At 43.0% G+C, this 18,322-nt stretch overlaps 1 protein-coding gene across 1 annotated transcript in view; it reads right to left on the bottom strand.

Annotated features, from left to right (window-relative positions):
- PLB1 (phospholipase B1) overlaps nucleotides 1-18,322 on the bottom strand; it is a 77,063-nt gene that overhangs the window by 48,492 nt on the left and 10,249 nt on the right. Inside the window, exons 5-14 of the mRNA XM_035111500.3 lie at nucleotides 17,824-17,875; nucleotides 15,270-15,350; nucleotides 13,060-13,125; nucleotides 12,173-12,273; nucleotides 9,944-10,025; nucleotides 7,092-7,196; nucleotides 6,000-6,095; nucleotides 4,421-4,492; nucleotides 3,511-3,634; nucleotides 162-220 (exon numbers count right to left, since the gene is read on the bottom strand). Coding sequence (XP_034967391.2) covers nucleotides 162-220; nucleotides 3,511-3,634; nucleotides 4,421-4,492; nucleotides 6,000-6,095; nucleotides 7,092-7,196; nucleotides 9,944-10,025; nucleotides 12,173-12,273; nucleotides 13,060-13,125; nucleotides 15,270-15,350; nucleotides 17,824-17,838 — 801 coding nt within the window. The 5' untranslated portion in view covers nucleotides 17,839-17,875. The remainder of the gene's footprint in view (nucleotides 1-161; nucleotides 221-3,510; nucleotides 3,635-4,420; nucleotides 4,493-5,999; nucleotides 6,096-7,091; nucleotides 7,197-9,943; nucleotides 10,026-12,172; nucleotides 12,274-13,059; nucleotides 13,126-15,269; nucleotides 15,351-17,823; nucleotides 17,876-18,322) is intronic.

Raw genomic sequence — 18,322 nt, 5'->3', positions numbered from 1 at the left:
GGACACACACCCTGGTTGCAGCAAATGTTCCACCTGCTTGGCATGCTAAAGTATTCTGCATGCCACAAGCCAGTATGTAAGCCAAATACCCTCTCCATCTAAGCAAGCAAACTGTGATGCAGCTCGCTTTGGGGGATGGCAAAAGGAGCAATGTTTCTTACAGTCAAGGAATCCCCCAGGGCAGCAATTACTTGCACGTCAGCTGGTTTCAAGCTATGCACTATAAGGAAAAAGAAAGAAAGAAAGAAAAAGATGTAGTTAATTTTGCAAAAGGAAGGAGAATTGTGTTAATCATAGGATGTGAATTAGTGAATGTTTATACTCCAGTGCTGAGAGACAACAAACGTGCTCCGATTCACAAAATTTAGCAGTTTTGTATAAAATAAAACAACGGCCGTGTAGGGCAAGATAGAAACATACTGATCAATCTATCAGTGAAGAGGCTGAATGCCTAAGCTCCCATTAAGGATTTTGATTATCAAAAGATCCAAAGGATAGGATCAGGCCGTTTAATTCTGTTTGGTACTGAATCTTTGCACAACAAAAGGAGTTGGTGTTCCATATATATCTGGCATCCCTGTGCATTGTTATATACCAGCTCTATTATACCAGCTCTATAAGTGGAATGATGTTAAAAATACTGCAGCACTGTAATATAATTCCAAAATGGTTAAGGATGCACCAAAGGGTTATTATGTTGATAGGGGTGCTCCAAACTTTTTCAAGTTGGTGAGAGGTTTAAGGGATATCCATTTAAAGTAGTGCTGGGACAGAGTATTCAGCCCATATGGATTTTAATTCTTTTGTGGGTGGGGTAACCAGAGCACCAAGACTGATATCACCCCCTGGTATAGGATAGGCAACTTGTTGCCCTCCAGATGTTGTGGAGTACAACTTCCACCAGAGCCAGCCAGCTCGGCCTATGGTCAGGAATGGTGGAAGTTCTCATCTTAAGGGTGCCATCTTGGCTAACTCTGAACTGCACTTATTCTTAATAATGATTTAGATTGAGGAGAGAAGTCTGAAGTGTTAACATCTGAAGGTACACAGATTTCTAGGAAAGAGTGGAAATGGGTTGGGTTTATTTTGCATCTGGTGCTCAAAACACAAGACTGGAAGTTTACCTCACAGGAGACCCATATTCCAACACAAAGAAAGCTAAGCTTCAAGATGATTGAACATATTTTAATTAGATTACTGTCATACCTCGGTTTAAGTACGCCTCGGTTTGAGTATTTTCAGTTTAAGTACTCCGCGGACCTGTCTGGAACGGATTACTCCACTTTCCATTACTTTCAATGGGAAAGTTCGCTTCAGGTTAAGTACGCTTCAGGTTAAGTACGGACTTCCGGAATCAATTACACTCATACCTTGGGTTAAGTACGCTTCAGGTTGAGTACTCCGCGGACCCGTCTGGAACAGATTAATCCACTTTCCATTACTTTCAATGGGAAAGTTCGCTTCAGGTTAAGTACACTTCAGGTTAAGTACTCCACGGACCGTCTGGAACAGATTAATCCACTTTCCATTACTTTCAATGGGAAAGTTTGCTTCCGGTTAAGTACGCTTCAGGTTAAGTATGGACTTCCGGAACCAATTGTGTTTGTAAACTGAGGCACCACTGTATTGTATTTTAATATTCTGTTGGAAGCCACCCAGAGTGGCTGGGGAAACCCAGCCAGATGGGCAGGGTATTAATAATTTATTATTATTATTATTATTATTATTATTATTATTATTATTATTATTATTATTATGTAGGATGAAACATTGGTTGTGAAACCCACTAACTCTTCCCAACATCAACCACACTGTGAGCTGGAGAGGATGCAACTTCTAATAGCATTTAAGGGGATGTCAAGCTTCATTTACTACCAGCAGCATTATAAAAGTATAGCCAAGTTCTGAAATGTATATGAGGCCTTGAAGTTGCAACGAATTATTTACAGCATGTCAGCCTGCAAATTACCTGAAAGGATGATTCCTTCTAACTAGCTGAGCAAGCATGCTGATGAACTAGCTGAGCAAGCGTCACATCATCATATTTCGGCAAGTTATGCAAACAAATTGCAGAAAGAGAAGAGCTGTTCTAACACACCGCAGGGTTAGAAAGACAAAGAGACCTGTGGCACCTTAAAGGTTAACGCAGGGATCACCACCGTAGGGCTCTTGTGGACTGTAAATCCCATCAGCTCTAGCCAGGTTGGCCAATGGTCAGGGATGGTAGGAATTGTAGTCCAAAACATCTGGAAGTTACAACACTGGCTACCCATCTGAACGCAGCCCTGTTTAGGGAGGCTTTTAATGTTTAATCAATTATTTTATTTTTCTGTTGGAAGCCGCCCAGAGTGGCTGGGGAAACCCAGCCAGATGGGCGGGGTATAAATAATAAATTATTATTATTATTATTATTATTATTATTATTATTATTATTATTACCCCTGTGCGGCAAATACCCTCATTGCAACAAATGCTTTTTTAGATAAGAACCTACTTCAGCAGCTGTGCAAATGAATGAAGTAGGATTTTTTAAAAAACTAATTTTTATTGGTTTTTAAACCAATATAAATACAATAACCATTAAACACTTATCCAGCAGTACAGCTAATGATGTTTGTTTTATCCGCTGTCTCGAGTCTAGACATACACTTACACATTCAACATTCAAACATATTACTTGACGTAACCCCTCCAGCTCTTGATTTGAGCTATTAACATAATTAAAAAATGGGGCCCACATTTCTTGGAAGGTGTCTCTATTCATTATGCCTTTAATTGCCCTCCTGTGTCTGGTGAGATGCTCAGACTTTGCTGTATCCCAGATATTACCTTCCTATAAGTTCAGGGGTATTTCAGTCTGGTTCTTCCATTGCTGAGCTATTTGCTAATCATTTTGCTTTCAAAAGCAAATAAATTAAGACTGCAATCCTATATGCACTTCTCTGGGAGCAAGTCCTATGGAACTTAGTGAAAGTTACTTCCACATAAGCACACAAAGATCAGGCTGGTTACTTTTAAGGCACAATTTTAGCCCTATTCACTATTCATATGAAGGGTACTCACTTGTAACTGGAGAAGTAGGGCCTGGGCTTCTAGCCCTGCCCATGACATTGCAGCTTCATCTCTATGTGTTGAGCACAGACCTGGAAAAGTAGCCCCTTGAACAAGCAGCTGCTCGCCTGTAGGGCTCCATTCAAGGAAGACACCCACAAATTTGGGTGTCCTGCTTATGTGGAGCCCCTGTGTGTGAGCAGCTGCTTGAGCGAAGGAAACCCTTTTCAGATCCATGTGCTCAACTCGCAAAGCTTGAGAGAGGCACGGCAAGAGAGATGTAACACCGGGGACAGAGTAGAAGCACAGTCCTACTCCTGGTGTAAATGCTTAAACAGGGCTCCTATCTTTTGTGCAAACCAAGTATTTCTCCTCGCCTTAAAGAACGCCATCCCACTGAACTCACGACAGTGATGGACTTTCCCTTGGCTGGCTTTGATGTCAAGCATCTTAGATTACCTGAAGTAGGGAAGTTGATGGAAGGAGCTCTATCCTCACACAGCATCTGGCTTCCATAATCTGCAGTGGTCTCACTGGTGTAGGTATAGTTGCTGTTTCGGTATGTCATTAAGTATGGCTGGGCCTATGAAACCGGGATAACGCAAGACAAAATAAAGACATTGCCTTAGAGAAGAACTGTGAAGGCAGCTCTTCCTGGACTCAAAATATTTTGGTCGCAGCTGTTGCAGCGAAGTGTGTGGCGTGGAAACCGATGCCCAGCTGCCACTGAGCGGACCAGGAGGCGCGTCCAGAGCGCAGTGGCCAAGAAGGTTCTGGCTTTGGGTGGGATGGTGATCCATTACCCGGGCATTACCTTCCGTGATGCGTCCCTTTACAGGCTTGATGGGGTTCATCTGTCTGTGATTGGGAATTATTTGTGGCTGACCGCCATGTCAGCGGGATTAAGGGATTGGTTACAGGTGTGAGTGGTTGGCAGCGAGCGCAGGTGCTCGTGTGGCGGATAGGCACTGGTCAGGTGATAGGGATGGGAGAATACTCTCGCCATCCCTAAGTGAAGGGTATTCTGTTAAAGGAATCCAGGGACTCAAATGGTCCCTGTGAAGGGGTTGTGCCCGTGCCTAAGTCCAGGGAGACATCTGGGTGGTGGACATAGCCTGTTCCCAGCTTTTCACCTATCCAGGTGTTTACCCTTGGCTGACCTATGCTGGTACCCTGGGTCAGCGCTTCCTGCAAGGGTGCCGGGAGCTAGTTGAACCAGAGCCTATGCAACCACTCACTTTCTGTAATCAATAAAGTTGTGGCCTAAATTCTGCCAAAACCAAACCAAAAATTTGAGTTAAGTGTGGATTTATTTAGGGGGTGTCTCTGGATCTGAACACGCAAATATTCCTGAGAAGATTCGCTTTACCTGATCTGGACATTTGAGGGTTATCACCATTTCAAGCACTTGCAGTTTTGACTTCTCCCCAAGGGGTTCCAGCTGTATCAAAGAAGAAGAAGAGTCAGCATGGTGTGAGGAATAAAACATGCAGGGAGTGGGGAGTCAGTCACTACAAGCTGCATAACCTTCAGGGGAATGAAGAAGCTGATGCATAATTGCAGATTCATTGTTACATTGCCTTCCGAACTAAAACACCATTTGATCCTGCTGCATCTTTCACTTTAGGATGCAAAAGATGCAAATTACAAGGGAGAGAAGAATGCAATAGACAGGACTTTGGCAAAGAGTCAACACACACACACACACAGAGAGAGAGAGAGAGAGACAGAGAGACACAGAGAGAGACAGACAGACAGAGAGAGACAGAGAGAGGCCATGTATCCTGCAGGTCAATTTGCTCGTTCATCAAATTCATCACATTTATAGAGCAGATTTGTTTCCAAGGCCCCACCTGCACCATATATTTCAAGCAGTATTATACCATGTTAAACACCTGCAGCTTACTGCCCCCCCCCCAAAAAAATAATCCTTGGAAATGTAGTTTGTTACGGGTGCTGAGAGATATCAGGAGACCCCCTACCCTTCACAGAGTTACACTTTTCAGAGTTCCTTGCAATTACAGTGGTATCTCTGGTTACGAACGCTTCAGGTTATGAACCCTTTGGGTTACGAACTCTGCTAACCCAGAAGTAGCTGCTCCTGGTTGCGAACTTTGCCCCAGGATGTGAACGGAAATCACGTGCTGGAGGCATGCGCGCAGCAGGAAGCCCCATTAGCGAAAGCGCCTCAAGATAAGAACAGTTTCAGCTTCAGTTCATAACCAGAGGTACCACTGTATGTAATTTCCCCCCTCCAAGTTGTAAGCTGCCTTGAGCATGGTTTTTAACTATGGAAAGGCAGCATACAAATAAAATGATGAAGGAAGGAAGGAAGACTGATTGGCTGTTAAACCATCCTGAGAATTATTGCTCTGTGAGGGCAACAAGGGTCTCCTAACAACCCTTAACAAAAAATAAAGTTCCCAGGTTTCTTTGGGGGAAGCCATGGGTGTTTAAAGTGGTATAATGCTGCTTTAAATGTATAGTACGGATGAGGCCTATGGTAGGTGTCTGCTTCTCTACCAGGTGAGTATAGCACCTTTTCCCCACATGCATTTGGATTATTATGAAGAAACTTGGTTCTCTTTGGGAATGTGTGACTGGATTACAGTCGAGAATGAGGAAATAAAAACTCAAGCAAATCTGATCTTTTGATTTAGAAGTAATGGAGTGAATACAAGTGGTAGAACCAATGCCATATTTGCGAGGTTTTTGCCTGTAGATATTCTAGCCCAGTGGTTCTCTGATGGCAGGAGAGGATGGCAAATGTGGCAAGAAGATTCCAGGACAACTAAAGAAATATTTAAACATTTCAGCCCTATTCTGCCAGGAGCGCCATTGAAGTTCATCCAAGTTGATGCAATTCTTGGGGTGTTCTTTTGGTGCAAATCACATTCACTGGAAGATTTTAGAGGTCTGATGATTGCATTGAGAGAGGTTTTTCTTACCATGTTATTCCACAGAGCCCGAGCACCTTGGGAATGACCCTTCTGGCTGAAGTGGAAGCAGTCTGGGGCAAAATAGGAGGAATCGGGCAACCCTTCCTAAGGAAAGAGACAACTACTTTATGATGGGGCTTTCAGAAGGTGACAGGAAGGTGGGAGAAACGAAGAGCCTTGTAGTACCTTAAAGACTAAAATTTCTGGTGGGTTAAGCTTTGGGTGATCAGAGTCCATGATGCATGAAGACCAAATGGCCAAGATGCACAATTCTGTGTAAAGCTTAGAGAATGGTCCAGCGGCCATTCACACCGGTTATAGTTTGAATAATATCAGAGATGCATGAATATACGGCATCATCCCACTGCTGTTCTCTATATACTTCCATTGTAGCAAGATGTGGGACAAGAACAATGATTGCCCATATGCAGGAATACAATGTTACCCTCACTCCATTTTCCAGATAAGTTCTAGGGGTGCAGCACTTATCCAGGCTTGTTTGTTTTTCCTTTGGAAGAAAACAGCTTAAACACTGCAATGGAAAGCCAATTGCAGTGCAGTCCAATGTGCAGAGAGAGGCAGCAGGTACCTGAAAATGCTATTAGCTTATGGCTCTGAATTCAGCTTTCTGTCTCTGTTGTGTCTCTGGTCCTTTCTTAGTCTTTGACTCAAATGGCAGTCCACTGTTCTTTACTCACAGCTAGCTAGCTGGCTCCCTTGCCCTGACTAGAGTGGGAAGTCAGAATGACTCATCTCCTCCGAAATAGTTTTATTGGGCCATCCAGTACAAAGGATGTGCCTCTGTTAGGAAACATTTGTAGGCATCCTGGGACCATTAACTTGGTCTTGTCCAAACCCCTCCCCATTTCACACAGGAGTGTGTGCGTGCGCGCCCAAATTCACCAAGCTAGTGTGAATACAAACAGTTCACAGACCAATGTTATGTGGTTAAAGGGTCCTATGACGCGTAGTCATGTGGAAATATGTACCCTGGCAACTTACCGGTATTCCTATTTAAATAAGCTATAAATGTTGGGAATGTGGACAGTAAATTAACAGTTTAAAGCAAAACACATGCATACATGCAATTTTGTACTTTACCGGCGTCTCAGGCATTCTCACTTCTTCAAAAAACGGTTGCACAACCACTGTGAAATCTTCCCTCGTGTCATATCTTCCACTCTCAACTAAGCCATGAATTCCCTCCTAGCAAAGCAAAACCCACAGTCATTGCACCACAGTAGGACTGCTAAACCAGAAATGGAAGTCAGACACCCCAATGAAGAAATACTGGGTAGAGAAAGGGTTTGTTGTACTGAGCCTCCATGTGGTGAGAAAACTCTGGGTGGCTACAGCAGCCAACATTCTGGCAGCTGCTAAAGCCACCATTGGACAGAGAGCCTCCTTCCAAGCCTCTCTGAGCAGTGCTTGGTTGTTTATTCTCTCTGAAGCAGAGCCTAGCTTCTTCTTAGATGCAGAGCAACAGGGAAGAACATCACAGCAGGAAGTAGAACTAGCTCCTAACCTTCACTCAGGGCCTTATTGAGATGTAAGCCTAATACACAGACTAGTGTGTGACAAAGACACGGCTTTAAAGATGGGATATAGCCAACGCAGGTGGGGATGGGGAACTCTGAGTGTATATATACTTTGTTGGTGAACTCAGTTCTTCAGACTTAGGGAGATACCAGTGTTTGCAGAAAGATACCCCCACCCCAAAGAAAAATATCTAGACACTGGTCAAGGAATGCATTCAGGGGCCAAGGAATGTTGGCTGACTGTTGCAGGGTGGGGAATGAAAAAACAGAGTGGCGTTCTGCACTAGCTGTGGCTTCTGGACCATCTTCAAGGGCAATCCCAGGTACAGCATATTACAGTAGTCCCCCCCCCCAAGAGCAGAGAGAGAGAGAGAGAGAGAGAGAGAGAGAGAGAGAGAGAGAGAGAGAGAGAGAAGGGACGTGGATGATCTGGGGGGGCGGGAGCCAGGCCACCATAGGTGACTTTTAGCTCATAACCAAGGTGGAAGATCTAATTACAGATTTCCTATACAGATTTCCTCAGGCTCACAGTTCACACTCTCAGCTACTGCACTATAGCAGCTCTCACTTATGGTATCAGAGTTCTCCCATTGAAATCCCTGCTAAAAAAAAGATTCCCTTTTCTTAATTGCAGACTGTTCCAATCCATTTTCTATTCTCCTGCGGCTACCCTCCCTTCCTCCACACTGCCTTTGTTCACTGTCCTACTAAACCACATTTCAAAGCCCCAAAACACATGTCCTTCCTGAATCCTTTGCTTAATCTTCATTTGCCTCTAACCAGGTCACCTAATACTTATTTGAGCACACAGCAGCTCCTCTGTCTTTTCAAGTCTATTTTTCCTTTCCACAGTATTTAGTAGAGAAGGTGACATATAATTCTTTTCAATATTATACCAGAGATTTTGTATTATGGGCACCCCAAGCTTAAGGTTTAGGAAGACTGTGGTAAGCAGCAAGATAACATGACAAAATATGGCAATAAGATGGCCTTAGAACATGGCTTGTGACTAAATATGTTGGGTTAACCTTCTAAAGAGGGGACGCAGGTGGCACTGTGGGTTAAACCACAGAGCCTAGGGCTTGCCGATCAAAAGGCCAGCGGTTTGAATCCCCGCAATGGGGTGAGCTCCCGTTGCTTGGTCCCAGCTCCTGCCAACCTAGCAGTTCGAAAGCACGTCAAAATGCAAGTAGATAAATAGGAACTGCTACAGCGGGAAGGTAAACGGCGTTTCCATGTGCTGCTCTGGTTTGCCAGAAGCAGCTTTGTCATGCTGGCCACATGACCTGGAAGCTGTACACCGGCTCCCTTGGCCAATAATGCGAGATGAGCGCGCAACCCCAGAGTCGTCCGCGACTGGACCTAATGGTCAGGGGTCCCTTTACCTTTACCTTTAATCTTCTAAAGATAGTTCTGTTGTGTTGTGAAAGATCTGATCACACCTGATAAAGAGGCAATAGACTTCCTTTCTCTAGTAGAGGTTGATTGGAACATGTGACACATCAGGGACGGATACTCAGCGAAGACTATGGGGTCAGTAACTGGGGCAAGTGTCAACCCAGAAAAGCTTACAAACCAAAAATTGATAAGGATCCTGCTGAAATATACCAACATGGTCAATATTCTATAGGCCTTAGTTACGATTCCACATGCTCGGTGGAAACTGATGCAAGACATTAAATGCTAGATCCTTTCTTACGTCTTGCTGTTGTTGTTATTTTCTATTGTAGTGCAACTGATAAGTCTCATTCATTGCCAAGTAACCAAACTTCCCTCAGCTGCTGCCACAAAGCTCTGTGATTGTATGCCCAATACTGCTGGGAAACACTAAAGTGAGGGAGAGGAAAGGAAAAGTGACATTTTAAAAATATTAAAATTGGGCAGGCAAGCATGCCTCATCTAGTTTCCACTGAAAAAGAAGGGGGGGAAGAATGCAACATAAAATTCAGGTATAAATTTATTCAGCAAATGTCACTGCATGGATAAATAATTCAGAACTCAGAAACTTCCACCGAGCAGAACTTTATGAAGGTCATTTACCTGCTGCTGCTATTCTACCTCGCTTAGATGTTTCTATAAAACCTGCTGTCAAAAGGTTATACAGAGTAGGTAAAACAACAACGATTGGCCCAAGTTTGAGTATTTGTACTACCATTGCCTATTGGGGCAGGAGCAGTTGGTGTGACCCGCCCCTGTCCTCCATACTGTCACTGATATCGCTACCAATTGCCTGCACAGTGGGGGCGGGGGGCAGAAAATGCTGTGGCCATGAGCTAAGATTGAATTGTGCGTAAGAGGTAACCTATTATGAAAGTTTCATCTATTTGATGCTTGCTTGCAACTATTACTTGAGGAGTTGGGTCTGGCAACCTGTTTCTAAATGTGATGAAAGGGGAGATTATTAAGTTTCCTTACCTGATATCTTTTGTTAAACAACTCCAGCATCTCAATTTCAGTAGAGTTATCACTGGGGTTCAAAACACAGGTACACAGAGATCTAGAAAGGAGGAAAATGGTACATGGCTCTTCAAACAGTAACACATCCCCTAAATATCTTAAGGGAAGTTGGAGCAAGCTTGTTTTCGCCTGCTCTGGAGGGTAGGAATCGAACCAATGGCTTCAAGTTACAAGAAAGGAGATTCCGACTAAACATCAGGAAAAGCCTTTTGACAGTAAGAGCAGCTCAGCAGTGAAACAGTGTGTTTGGGGAGGTTGTGGACTCTCCTTCCTTGGAGGTTTTCAAGCAGAGGTTAAATGACCATCTATCATGGATGCTTTAGCTGAGATTCCTGCATTGTAGGGGGTTGGATTAGATGACCCTTGGGGTCCCTTCCAACTCCACAATTCTGTGATTCTAAGTCAGAAGGCGTTATGTCCAGGAAAACCTGAGCAGCAGAACCTGTCATTTTAGAAAATTCATCCCTGAACTTGCTTCAGAGTTGCAGATTTCCAAACAACAGAGTGGTACCTCTACTTACGAATTTAATGCGTTCCGAACACACATTCATAAGTCAAAAAAAATTGTAAGTTGAATCCCATAGGAATGCATTGGGAGAAAAAAATCGTAAGTCGAAGCAACCCTATCTAAAAATTCATAAATAGAAAAAATCCTATTTAAACCACATCCAAGATGGCGGCCGGAGCTCCATTCATAAGTAGAAACATTCATAAGTAGAGTTATTCGTAAGTAGAGGTACCACTGTAGTCCTTTCCATATGGTAAGGTCCACAAAGCCTGAACATATAGAGTGGGAACAGGATTGTGTTGCTTGTTGCTACTCCTGATCTCCGTGTGTTGGCTCTGTGTACACATATGCCATGTATGTGGACACAGTGCTGATCAACACACGGAGGCTGAGAGTAGGGTTGGAGGCATGGGCATAGCCAAGGGGGGGGACAGGGAGGGGCAGCTGCTCCCCCTAAATCAATAAAAATCAATATAAATACATAGCTAACTGAGGTTCTCCCCCCCCCCAAAAAGGCCAACCCTCCCACAAAAATCCTGGCTATGCCCATGGGAGGGAGTGAACCCACTCACTTTCCACCGCTTCAGCCTACCTGGGCTTCTGATCATGTAAAAAGGAATTATAGTTTAAGTCAATCAGGGCATTTATTTGTCTCTCCACAAACACTGATCTCCCCTGTCTTTTCTGCAACTTTCACATCGGAGTGCTATCTGCATTCCCTTTTGATGAATGCAGGGCATTTCCTTGTTTCAGAAAGGCTGGATGCAATCTGTACTGCCTTTGTGTGTTTCCTTTACAGCTTCTCTTTAACAAATGTCATTTGCTGCAAGCACAGGCTTATCGCAAGATTCTAATAACTAGACAAGGACTGGGATGAGAGCCTAAGAGATTAAAGATGAGTTCCTCTGATCCCTTAGAAAAACGATTATCTGAAGATATCTGTGACCTTTTCTATCCTTCCCAAATGCCCTGATTCATTATGTGCAAGAATGCAGGGGTTAGGAAGGCAAGAAGAGTAATCAGGTTGGCTTCAAGCCAAGCACAAAGTGATTTATGTAGACTCCTTCTCGGTGGATACTAGCTTCACTGCCATTGCAATGCATTTCAATTTGCAAGGCAATAAAATTTCACATGTTTCTCAAACACTCTGAGCTGCAGAACTGTATTTGGCACTAACTACTTTCTCTGTACAGTGGTTGCTATTCATTATGAACAGTAATCTAGGATGTAAACTGATGGGCACGGTTCTTTATATCTGGAAGTCAAGATAATATTTTATATCTGTGTGTCTTTATATCTATAGTAGTAATTCCATGACTGCCAGTAACTCTAGAATATAGAACACACACCGATAGATAGACAGATAGATAGACAGATAGATAGACAGATAGACAGACACCACAGTTTCATGGATTTCAGTGTGGGATACACAAAAAATTTAAAATCTATAAAACAATATTAAAATAAGATAAAACATTAAGCAGCACTACGTTGACAATGGCCATCCAACCAAACTTGAAGGAAAATAATTAAAAGTGCCCCAAGAAGTAAAATAATAGTGTCGATTTACACATGTGTAATGCAGTTTGCCCACAGATGGAACGTGGAAACTAGGTGCTTCCATCAGATATATTGCAGGGTTTCCTGAACTGTAGGAAAATGAGAAGTCAATTCCCTACCTCATGAGGAGTCTCGGGCAGTAAACTCTCTTGTCTTGATACAATTTCCTCAAAGTTGTTATGTGAAGGATGGAGACCAGGTTCACAAATGTACGAGGGACCTGCCAAAAGGTAGGTGCAAAATGCAATATGTAGTACCAGCTTCTTAGTACATTTGGCCTTGTGATCAATAGAACACATTCATCGTCCACTGACCCAGTCTGCACAGTACACACTGAACTGATGAAATTATTGGCAGAACAGCTGCCCCCCCTGCCCCCATTCATTCAGGGATCCCTAATTCAGGCTGAAGAGCTCTTCCTTGGTATGTTAGTTCTTAAAAGCTTAAGTGCCACTGAAGTCATAGGGAGGAAGATTGTCAAAGCTAGGACCTTATCTGTAACGGAAGGGGCTGTACTATGCAATTCATAGACAACGGTCCTGCAGAGAGCAGTTTCCAAGCCAAGAATGAGAAGAGCTTCATTTCAGTGGTTTGAGGTTATTGTGTGTTACCAAGAATTAGATGGGCGCCTGGATGCATAAAACTGAGGTGTCATACACCACACTCTTGCAGTGGAGAAACATCCTTTACATGGTGTGTTCACAATGCACAATCACCTGGGTATCATTCAGCCTGTGGCAAAATGTCATTGCTTTAAGTAAGTTCTCTAACAATGTGTGACCCCCCCCCTAAAGCCAAATATAGCCCAACAGTCAAATTTGGCAGCCTCCTGGGGTCTTGAGAATCCTCCAGTTTTGAATTCCCATAGTAAATAAATAAAATAATTATAATTATTATAATTATGCCATTATAATTGCATATTCTAGAGTAACCTATTCAACTACTAGTAAATTAACTTCTCATTACTTCCCCCTGCCAGCCCCATTGGCAAAGCATCCTTTCATACCTCTTTATGGAGTATGTCCAAAGCAGCCTGTATATTGCTTACAAAATTTTCAGGGGAATAAAGTACCTATAGTGTGAAAGAAAAGGGGGGGGTAGAGGTGAGCTGTGTCATAGCCTGCTTCAGTTCTTTCCCAGTAACTTCACTATTCATTCATATTTGAAGGGGAAATGTATATGAGAGTGCCCACCTTTTAAAACTGAATTTTGAGAACAGGAACTTGAGGACAAAGCATCACGTGAGAAGCAGATGTAAGATTTGCTGCGCCGGCAAACTGAGCACGGGGCTGTTCAGGGCAAAGCAACCAAGGCATCAGCGCAACACTTGTGTTGCATTGCAAACATTTAGGATAAGGGTTCCAGGTAGGCATTTAGAACTAAACTTCAATCCACTCAGTCCTAAAGGTGGATAATGATTGGTTAATGGCAAACAGGCACGCAGAGCTCCATTTGCCAACTTTGCCACTTACTTTGCATGAACAATTGAATGAACAATGGAACATGTGTATGATGGAGCTGCCTTGGCCACAGAAATGAACAAGGAAGTTGCTGCTGCACATGTAGAGACTGGGTGCCCCAAGTCCGCATAGCAGCTCTTTCACGTGTAAATAGTCTGATAAGGTTGCAAATAACCTGCTTGCACTGATTATTCTTAAGGTGCCATCCACAGATGCAGCCCAAGCCGCCCTGAATATTTTGACAATATTTCTAAAGGTTGAGGTGCCCATAAGAGGGACGAGAGTTTCACAGCTGTGGAACAGCCACCCTCTTTCTCCCTGTGCTAACCTGGTATGCTAATCTGCCGCTCTTGGTTGACCTGAAAGATTGCAGCAGGGCTTAGAGGAGGTGGCAGATTTTCAGATTTGCTGGATCCATGGCATGATAAGTGTTCTATTATTAAATATCTATATATCTGTTATCTAAACCTTTTACTTTATCAAGAGAAGGTTATCCTTAAGATGAAGGCACAGCAATAAAGTTCTCAAAGATATGCTTTTGTGTGATATCATCTTCAGGTTGAATGACCTCTGGATCACATCACAGAGAAGGTGACATGACTAGATGCTTAAACCCATCTGACATTAACTCCACTATCACACGATGATAAGCCACACCAGCTCACAGTGTCCAATTGCTCCTCTTCAGTTAGCCACGAAGCTTTGGTTTGTCATGGCATCCCAACCTTGATCGTGTTTTGTTCTCCCTAACAAATCGTGATCAGCAAGTCAGCAACAAAATATGATTTCCCGTTGGCTAGTGATTGTAATTTGTTCGGGAGAAACAATCCCAGTTCACATGGCTTGTTGCTCTCACCTGCGCTGCGGAGGAAGCAAACCAGGAATGTTTGGGCAGAAGCTGAATAGACTAGCAAGTGGCAATCTTATTTCATTACTAGTTGTTGTTGTTTAGTCGTGTCCGACTCTTCGTGACCCCATGGACCATAGCACGCCAGACACTCCTGTCTTGCACTGCCTCCCGCAGTTTGGTCAAACTCATGTTCGTAGCTTCGAGAACACTGTCCAACCATCTCGTCCTCTGTCATCCCCTTCTCGTAGTGCCCTCCATCTTTCCCAACATCAGGGTCTTTTCCAGGGAGTCTTCTCTTCTCATGAGGTGGCCAAATATTGGAGCCTCAGCTTCACGATCTGTCCTTCCAGTGAGCACACAGGGCTGATTTCCTTCAGAATTCATTACTAGTACTGTAACTGAATAGAGTCCTCCACCCAACCTGACACAGTAGGCTCTTAGAGGTGTAGTACAAGCCATGTGGCATAACACAGCTCTGTCCTCAAACAGGGAGAAAGACCTGGGGAGCTCAGAAGGAGCAGCCAGAGGAGCTGCCACCACTTGCACCTAAACATCTGCCACCTGAGATGATAGCCTCACTCTGCCTAATGGTTGGACCGGACCTAAACCTGAACATTACTCAGTGGGACAGAGGATGTTGGGAGATTCATTCCCCATCTGCAGTCATAGGTTTATTGTCTGACATGCCGACAGAGACATCATGGAGTCATTCCAATATTATATTAAATAATGTGAAGGACAGATCCTGTGTAGATGTCCCTATATGTATCCCCAGGGCATCTGCACCATTACCACTTAGGAATATTTATGGATGAGCACTCAGATACACAAGTAAGATTTTCTTGCTGGGTGTTGTATGGGGTGAACAGAGAAAAACACTTTTAAAATAATGTCTTGGAAACTTACAGGATCTTTGCAATGGTCACACAAGTCATTCCCTCCTATGAAAAGTGTTACAAGTTTCCAGTCTTCTTGGAAATTTATTTTCTACATTGAAGACAAAGAAGATGAAACATAATGAAAAGCAAGAAGGAAAAATACTTGCGTCAACAGCCTAGAAAGGATTAATTAAATTGCTCTTTTAGGGGCACAGTCAGCTTATTCCTTTGGACTTTTACAGAACCTAGGAAACCAGGGCAGCAATCTTAAATTAGGTCTTTATGCGCCACACGGTTATATAAAACAAAAAAAATAAATCACAGGTTCACTATGCAGTGGCCTATTTCAAATCACTAATGCTACTATAGTGTCACCTACATGCCTAGTTGTATACTGTCACATTAGGAACTGGGCTCCAGATCTCCATTTTTAAGAAGCACAATTGCTCTTAGGGCAGAAGCATAGTAGGCACACCACTGACAAAGGGCTGCAAGCTCAGTAACAAGGGATATTGTCTGCATGTATAAAGTTTTAGGATCAATCTCCAGGGCTGCCAGCTAAAGGATCACAGGTTGCAAGGCCTTTGGAGAGCTACTAGTCACCAGGCTGACCTCCTGGGGCAACGGCATCATTGGTTACGCTTCAGTACCTTGTACTGTAGAAACAGAACATTGGAACAAAAAGAGAAATCTGTCCGCCCAATTTCTCTGCAGTGATTTAATGCAACCTCAGAAGGTTCAGGGGAGTTTGATGGGTTGCTTTTAAATTTTCCCATATATCTTATTAAATGCACAAATGATTTGCAGGCACACACCTGGCAGCTGCAACGCTGGACCGCAGTGATGCTTGGTCCTTCTTGAGCGGCCCAAACTGGCAACTATGTGAGTTACTTAACACATATAGTGAGATGAGCACAGCACCCCATAGTTGCCTTTGACTGGACTTAACCATCCAGGGGTCCTATATAGTACATATTTACATAATTAGTTTAGCGGCACTCCTTTTTTCCTGGGAGCTGTATGAATTCTAAGCTTCAGAACCAAGCTAAAATTCCCAGGGTTCTTTGCAGGATACTAGAATGGTTAAACTGGTACATAACTAATCTAAGTTTATATTTCTTGTTATATAGTTACATGTTGAAGCATCTGGCCTCCCATCTGTTTTAATAGCTGGTGTACTGTTTTTCCTGATGTGTACTGCTGAGCCACTAGGGACTCCACCAGACATCCTGTTTATCGAGCATTTATCCTGATTTGCATACACAACACTTAGGTGGCAGTTAGATTATGCCCTGTCTTCTTTTTATTTAGCAATCATTCTGATTTCTTTGTGGGGCAGTTATACAACAATGAGCATTCAGCCTGAACTGCTTGCAGGGTGTTTCCTGTTTACTGTTAATCATTTGCTCATCCCACATGCTTAAGGGCATTTCCCTGTCACTTTCCTAACTGCAAAAAGTCCCCTCTTTTTTGGTTTCTGATTTAAAACCCAAATTTGTCATGCTCGGGCAACAGAATGCTTTATTCACTGCAATAAACTATAGTTCTGGTATGCTCCTGAATTTCTCCCGCAAAATAGTGACATTCTGGGCATCCTCTTGAAGCAGTACTGTAGCAGCCCAAAGGCTGCTAATTCAGATATGTAAATCCGAAGATCCATATTCAAAAAGGGTTCAGAAATCTGACCACCACCAGCTCTTATCAGTCGTACCTGTCAAAGCTCTTCTCTCACTCCTGCCTGTCAGCCCACACCTTTGCCACTGCAGCTTCTGGCATTTTTGAACGACCAGCAGTATTAATGAACTGCATCTGCATTGGCAGACTTTTTTTTTAAGTCTACTCTATTTGGAAGACATTGTGGTGCTGCAGCAATGCGTGGCAGGCAGGCACAAAAAATAGCAAACCCTTCCTAGATTATATTTTCATACATCATATCTTAATGACTAAAATAATAGTTTTATTACTTTATGGAAATTTTACAATGAATGACAATAATTTTAAAGGGGTGGGGAAGCATATTTTCTATGTTTTTAAATCAGGGATAGAGATTCTGTGGCCCTCCAGATTTCCCATCATTCTTGACCATCACCCACGCCAAATAGAGATAATGGGTGTTCGAGTTCAATCATGTCTGGAAGACCATAGGTTTGCCATCCCAGTTTTAGATGGTGGCTGCATATATCACAGCAGGCACCATAGGTGTTTTAAAAAAATAAAAATTAAAATTAAAAAAGCATTCTCTTTTGTGTGAGAGTGGGAGGGGGTGCCTCTTCTATGAATATAGCTTTTATCTGCAGTTTTTCTGGGTATTTATATTCAAATCAGCTTCTTTTAAAAAACAAGGAAAGAAATGTCTTACACAATTAGTCAAGGATCCCTTGTGAGCCATTTCTATGTGTTGTTCATTTCTCTTTGATTAAAAATTGAACCCTTCATTCCATCCTTAAGACCTTTGTTACCTTAAACTCCCCTTCCCATCCCCTGCGAAATTGCGTAAGATAATGCAACCCATTAAGAAAAGAAAAGAAAAGAAAAGAAAAGAAAAGAAAAGAAAAGAAAGGCTCGCATTAACAGAAACTCACAGAATCAGTCTTCATCAAGTCTATTAGCTTTCTAGCTTGAGATGGGAGGCCTCTAAATATAAAGAACATAAGGCAAGTGATTAGAATTTTGTGATCAGTACAGCCATTGGGAGTGTCGTTCCAAGGAATATGGTACCAGGAAAACTAATTCAAATGGTACTGGCCTATGTCCATAAATTCCCCCCACAAAAAGAGCCACTTCATTCAACAGACAGTGCACAAAGAACTCTGATACAAAAACATCTTTAAACTTGCTTTAATGTTCAAATAGCCAGTCTCCGGCAGACAGGTCATGACTACTATACCCATTTCTGCATATGGAACTCCTTGCACAGGCAAGATCGCATCAACAGCTCTGGCCTGTCGATTTGTGCAATGCTAATCTTTCTGAGAATGACCCCACATGTGTTGGCACACAAGGAATGCCGAGCCGTGGAACTGCTCTGCTTTTCTGTGTGCAGTAGGAGTCCCACAATGGGATATGCCCATGGAATAGCAG

The sequence above is a fragment of the Zootoca vivipara genome, chromosome 3 (assembly GCF_965207765.1).
Source record: "Zootoca vivipara chromosome 3, rZooViv2.hap1.1, whole genome shotgun sequence".
In the NCBI taxonomy this organism is placed as follows: Eukaryota; Metazoa; Chordata; class Lepidosauria; order Squamata; family Lacertidae; genus Zootoca; species Zootoca vivipara.
This window is presented reverse-complemented; position numbering and strand designations above follow the sequence as displayed.